Consider the following 6,963-nt stretch of genomic DNA (forward strand, 5'->3'; position numbering starts at 1 on the left):
TACTTTATTGTTGCTGGTGATGTAGCCACCTTTCTTTAATCTCCTCAGGATATCTTTACGTTTAAAGTATGCTCTTAAATGTGGATCATGGAGATTTTTATATTGGTTTTCCAAAAGTCGACAATAAGGATCAGTCAGGTTAAAACCATAAGAAGGTCGAAAAAGCTGCAAAAACAGGTTAAAAAATATTACAAATACACAATTAATGAACACGGACTTTTAACTATGAATTTATTGAAATGACCAGAATGTTCATTGAAAATAAAACACGCAAGAAGAGTTTGAAGTGGGGAAAAGCTAACAACATAAAGATTTGGGTTGAACAAACTTAACTGTCTTTCCCTTCCTTTCTTCCCCTATTCTAAAGACATATCCTTATTCAATTCGTTCTTCAACTCATCCTCATCAGTCCCTGCTGGGAGCCAGAGAAAAACGGCAAAGAGAAAAAGGAAGGGAATAGGATATAATTTGTTTTAAGGCATAAAATCAATACTAGGATTCTCCCTTTCTTCTCCTTTCTCCCAGGTCAAGGCACTGCATCAAAGAATAAAGGGATAGTAGTAATTATGAATATTTTATATCAATCATCTGAAATTGAAGAAACAATAGGAAATCTAACACTACGATTGATGTAAACAACTTTAACAACAAATAGCAGAAGTAAAATTTAAATGTTAATGATTGTGGACTAAACACTTACTGTATCCTGAAGTCTTAGCAGCCCAACAATCTATGAGTACTACACTAAGGAGAAAACTGAAAATCTATATTTTACAGTTCAACATATTGAAGAACAAACTATAAAAAATATTTGTAAGTACTGAGGTTTCTTTATATGTGTACAGATCAAATACAACCTTATGCAATAGCCATTTACATATAAAAGGAAGAAAAGACAGCTAATAGTCATGTTTCTACATTTTCTTTGTTTGAGAGAAAATAGCTGAGTTATTTCGTCTCATTTGTGAATTAAAACTTTACCAAAGTGAGTTTTTGTGATGTAAGTTCCTAGTCCATTTTTCAATAACAGGATGACCTCTGTGTTCGGCCTGGCTATAGCCCTGACTACAGTCCAATTCCTGGATGGAGATGCTAGACGCAGTGGTTAGGAGCTCGGCTGCTAATCAAAGGGTTCACAGTTTGAATTTACCAGCCACTCTTTGGAAACCCTATGGGGCAGTTCTACTCTGGGTTGCTAAGTCAGCATCGACTCGACGGCAATGGGTTGTTATTGAGGTTTTTTTGGCATGGTAGATGGAAAAATGTTTTTTTTATGTGGGCAAAGGGGCAGATGGGTGAGCAAGATAGGATGCTGACTTTCCTTTTCCATTTAAAAGTTTTGGAAGTTTCATTGGCAAGTTTCTGACCTCTTGTTTAACACCATATGGCAATACCTCCTGTCTTAGTTATCTGTGCTGATAAAATAAAAATACCACAAGTGGATGGCTCTAACGGAAGTTTATTCTCTCACAGTTTAGGAGGCTAAGAGTTCAAATTCAGGGTACCAGCTCTAGAGGAAGGCTTTCTCCCTTTGTTGGCTCTTCTTTCTTGGTGGTATTGACATCCCTGTCTCTCTCTGCTCCCTTCTCTCTTTTCATCTCTTGTAAGATAAAAGGTGATGCAGGCCACACCCCACAGAAACTTCCGTTACATTAGATCAGGGCTGTGACCTGAGTAAGGGTGTAGCATGCCACTCTAATCCTGCCTCATTAACCTAATCCTCATTAACATAACCTAATCCTGCCTCATTAACACATAGAGGCCAGGATTTACAACAGATAATTACATCAGATCACAAAATGGAGGAATGACTACATCATTACATAACTGCCAAATCACTGAGAATCATGGCCTACTCAGTTGACACATATTTTGGGAGGACATAATTCAATCCATGACACCTCCCTAAGGGTCAAAATCAGGAAGCTGGATTCTCTGATTATCAATGCTTTCCAGAGAAGGTAGAAAGGTATCCCATAGAGCAATGACTTAATTCAGTGATACAAATTATCACCGGACCAGATAGAAAACTCTTATCTTTCCTGAAAGGAAAACAATCAATAATCATGAGTCAAGGAGTAGATTGTCTCTTTTAGATGTTGACTTTTAGCTGTTAACTTATTTTAGATGTTGACTTTATACTGTGACAGGCATATGTTTCTCAAGATCAGATCTGAGCTATTGACTTATAAGTAGAGAATACCTTTTAACAAATTCATCCATCACGGCCAGTATAGCCCTATTGTTAATTAAAATAATTGGTTTCCCTTAAAAAAAAAAAAAAAGAAACTGAGAAGGTAGATATAAAGCATTGCACCATCAAGGAGATCACTCTGAAAGAGAAACAAGGATCTCACAAAGTCAGTGTTCAGGAAACTAGTATGGTGCCTTATTATAATTAAATGAATATATTTGTTTGGAGGAAATTAATGTAATAAAGAGTAGAGAGCACTCTGACAATAGTAGTTTATAAATGAACTAATATTCAACAGAGAAGAAAAAATGGCATTACAGCAAATAATATATTTGAGAAAGAGAAAATACAGGACCAAGTTTATACACAAAAGATGAGTGATATCAGTAGTAATGGAATAGCTTTCTAGCTTGTTTTAGGTAAGCTAGTTTGTGTGGGTGTGACTCAATTTGTGTGAGGTTGGTATATTTTTAGTTAGCTTGTTCTATTCTAATACAATAAAATAGACTGGTTTTCAAAAAGAAATATTGTACCAGCACAAAACTCACTTTAAAATATCACGTTTATGAGACAAGTATTAACTACCAATCTGATGACACTGCTTATTTCTAATGACGTCATAGACAGTGGAAGGGTAAAGGGGTCACTCAATTCTTTCTTGTAGAATTTTTTGTGATAGTGATCAAAGCAACTAATCAACCCCACCAAAAAACCAAACCCGTTGCCGTCAAGTTGACCCTGACTTATAGTAACCCTACAGGACAGAGCAAAACTGCCTCAAAGAGCTTCCAACGCTGTTAATCTTTATAGAAGCAGATTTCCACATCTTTTTTCCTATGGAGTGCCTGGTGTGTTTGCACTGCCAACGTTTGGGTTAGCAGCCTAGCACTTGAACTACTGTGCTAGTGGTTCAATGTACTAAACTGCCTTCAGCATTGACTACTTAGCCAAAGGCTGGGTAGGCTGGGTACCAGTAGGGTGAAGACTAAAATCATGAAAGGACTTGAGGAAAGTACACACGACAACCCAGTATGATTAAGTGTTGAATGAGATCTTACAAACTAAGGGCAATGGGAATTCTCAGGAAAGATTAATTAATTTGGGTCCGTGATAATTCAGAAAGGATCTTAAAGGACAGTTCAAATTCATAGATTGGAGAGAAAAACAAAGGCTATGCCAGGTTTTGGGAACCAGGAGACAAAGGCACCGAAGATTTAATATAGTGTATCTGGTTAAGTATAAAAGACGCCAACCTGAAAAACTGAGGCTCTGCGTTGGAGAAAAGACTGGATGAGGAGGCTGGAGCAAATTTTACAGGCCTCTCGAAGGGGCAGAAAGTGAAGTTAAGGTAATAACCAAATTAACTTATTTTAACTCCAATTTGTTTTTTTAACTTCATGTGTGAAATAGAATTTGGCTCAAAACCAATCCATATACAAGTGTTCTATAATGAGAGTTATTATTGGTTGAAATCATAATTAAATGCCAGCCACCACTGATAACTTGTCATCTATCAATCAAAGGTGTTCCTAAGTAAGTCAAAGTTCACTAAATGGGTATATGTGAAGTTATATTCTAAAGAAACCTTAAAATTGTTTCCTTAAGTTATAAATTAAAATACAGAACTAAAAATTTATACTTTCTGGTCCATAATTCTGCCCATACCATACTAGATAGAATTGCATGATGCGCATCCTAAAAAACACCTTAACCTTAGGTTAAGTGTAAGTTTAATTACTTCTTTTCCTATAAATGTTAAATGCAAATTCCATTAATGGACTTATCCTGACGTAGCCTCTGAATTTAGAGTACGCAACGAAAATCAGTGTAAAACAATTAAAACTTTGTTTACCTTTTCACTTAAACTCGTGGTATAGAATATAGTGTTGCTTCCTGGGATCATAGGCAGCTTGACCCCAAGAGGTAGATCCAGTAGTTGAGCTGCTCCGACCCCTGGAAAGTGGGTTCTGTGTGCACCCTGTGAGATATAATTGGAGAGTTTTTCTTTTCTATTTGGAAACCCTGGTGGCGTGGTGGTTAAGTGCTACGGCTGCTAACCAAAGGGTCGGCAGTTTGATGCGCTAGGCGCTCCTTGGAATCTCTATTGGGTAGTTCTACCCTGTCCTATAGGGTCGCTAGGAGCCCGAATCGACTCAGCGGCACTGGGTATTAGGAATTACTCATTTGGTTTTGATCGATCTACTCCCATTTCAATGGGTCGAGACCTCCAAGTAAACCTAAGAATCATATACTCAGTGTTGAAGGCGCCCTCCCTGCCGGACACCCCGGAAGAGCTCCGGCTCCGCGGGTCACCACCAGCTCTCCTCCTCACCCGGCCAGAACCAGTTGCGGCCGACGCAGCCCGAGCCACTCGCGACGCCACACGAGGGCGCCGGAGCCGGACGGTTAAGAGCCGTTCCTTCGTCTACAGCAGTCCCCTCACCGCCCGCCTCGCAGACCAGGCCCTGTGGCCTTGCGGAGGACGACGAGGCCGAGTGGCCGGCCACTCACATCTCCGCACTGCTGGCTGTCCGTAGCCAGGCTGCTGGTGGCCGTCTTGGTGGCAGCGGCGTCGGCAGCCTTGGAGCAGGCGCTGAGGTACAGCTCCATGGCTGGCCCGGCTCCCCCTGACCTCCCGCCGCCTGCTGCTCTCGCCTTCCCCTCGCACCCCTTCCCGTCCCTCAGTCCTGTCCAGACCGGGGCTGACCAGTGCCGGCGTCCCCAAGGCCCCACCTTCTCGCGTTCCAGATTCCGAACGGTAGGGGTCTCAGAAAGGGTGGCCGCTCGAGCTCCCCGCCTACGCGGTGCCCTCGATTAAATAGAGCTTGAGCACCTCTGAGTTTGGGAAATCCATCCTGGAGGCCTAGTCTAAGAGGGTCACCGTTCCAACTTTATTTCTGTCTGAAACCATCATCCCTCATTAAACCAGAATGTTTAAAGCTTTGTTGGTGGGTAGCAGCCTAATCCCTCTGGGCCCCTGAGGAACTATAGTTCTATTCGACAAATACCCACGAGTGGTTGTGTTGGTCATTCTAGGGCTATATTGAAATATTTAGGAGAGCAGATCGCTAGGTCTTTTCTCCCTTAGAGTGGCTGGTGGGTTCCAACCACAACCTTTCGATTAGCAGCTGAGTGCTTAACCATTGCGCCACCAGACTCCCAAATTCAAAATGGTAGCCTTGTGATATAGTCTACTGATAGTTTTCCACATGGATGTCCCACAGTCATTTCAAATTCAGTGTACTTAAATCTCAACACACACTTCCCTTCACCAAAATAGGGCACAAACAAAGGCCTCATTCTTCTTCCTGCATTTCCCATCTCAGTGACAATACCATGAACTACCTAAGCCAGAAACTGGGGAATGCTTCTAGATACATCATTTTCCCCTCACCCCTTCAATCAGTTAACCCCTAAATCATGATGAAATTTATCTATCCCCCCTATTCAACTCTACACCACTCTCCCAGTTATGCCACTCATCTTTTCTTCTTCGTACCATTGCCACAGCCTTATAACATCTCCGTGCCACCACTTACTCAATAATCTATCTTTTAGTTTGCTATCAGATTGATTTTTGATGGCAAACTGACCATTTCTCTTCCCTATTTTAAACCTCAAGTTGCCCTCAGGAATTATTCACATAAAGCATGTAACAGCTTCTGTGACTTGATCCCTGTATTAGTTTCCTGTTGCCCTGTAACAAATTGCCACAAACTTAGTAGCTTAAAACAACACGAATTTATTACCCGACAGTTTTAGAAGTCAGAAGTCCAAAATGAGTCTCACTAGGCTGAAATCAAGATGTTAGCAGGCTGAAGGAAATTAATACAAGTCTGGGAGACTTCATGACATGTGATCATGAAGGTTGCGTGTCGACTTGTCTGGGCCATGATTCTCAGTGGTTTGGCAGTTACGATGTAGTTTGGCAGTCATAAAATGATGCAGTCACTTCCAGGATGAGATCTGATATAATGTAATACTTCCATGATGACATCTGCTATGAGTAGTCGATCAGTTGAAAGGGAGTTTCCTTGGAGGTGTGGCCTGCATCCAATATCTGTGAACTTTCTGGTAAAGCTCGCTGGCTTTTGTTTTGCTCTGGATCAGCATTTGACTCATCAGCATCTGACCTCTAGTTCTTGGGACCTGGGCCGACAGCCTTCCATCTGTCTTGTGGATCTTGGGTTTGTCAGCCCCTGCTGCTGTGTGGGTCAGGAGAAGCCTCCAAACTGATGCCTGACCCATGGACTTGGGACTTGACAGCCTCTACAGCTGCATAAGGCATTTCTTTGAGATAAATATCTCTTTCTCTCTCCATAGTGTATGTATGTGTGTGTGTGTGTGTGTATATTTCCCTGGTTTTGATTCACTAGAGAACCCAGCCTGAGACACCTGTAATCGTGTACACAAGAAACTGTTAAGTTCTGCAATAATGAGACAATGGTAATAGAGATGGGGATGGGAGGGAAGAATGGATTTGCGAGACATTTAAGAGGAAGTGTTAAGAAATTTCAGGTCCTCACTCATCTCATCTATTTTTAAAAGAACAGAGTTGTAGGTAATCTTTGCTGTAGAAAGCTGACAAGGATGGATGAATGACCAGCCTGGATTCTGGAGGGAATAGTTAAGCCAGAAAAGCAAGTGAATTCCTGAAAAACTTCCTGCCACCCCCTCCCCCCCCAAAATTAAACCACATCAAACAGGTGAACTCAAAACTTGATTTATAAGGAAAGCAGTTGGAAAGGGAGAAGCAGGAAGACTAGGAT

General features: G+C 41.4%; 1 protein-coding gene across 1 annotated transcript in view; it reads right to left on the bottom strand.

The window, feature by feature from the left end:
* Positions 1-4,804, bottom strand: part of FSIP2 (fibrous sheath interacting protein 2) — an 81,058-nt gene extending 76,254 nt beyond the window's left edge. Inside the window, exons 1-3 of the mRNA XM_064286916.1 lie at positions 4,706-4,804; positions 4,047-4,172; positions 4-165 (exon numbers count right to left, since the gene is read on the bottom strand). Of these exons, the coding sequence (XP_064142986.1) occupies positions 4-165; positions 4,047-4,172; positions 4,706-4,804 (387 nt within the window). The remainder of the gene's footprint in view (positions 1-3; positions 166-4,046; positions 4,173-4,705) is intronic.
* Between the last annotated feature and the right edge of the window lie 2,159 nt (positions 4,805-6,963).

Source organism: Loxodonta africana, chromosome 6 (genome assembly GCF_030014295.1).
Source record: "Loxodonta africana isolate mLoxAfr1 chromosome 6, mLoxAfr1.hap2, whole genome shotgun sequence".
In the NCBI taxonomy this organism is placed as follows: Eukaryota; Metazoa; Chordata; class Mammalia; order Proboscidea; family Elephantidae; genus Loxodonta; species Loxodonta africana.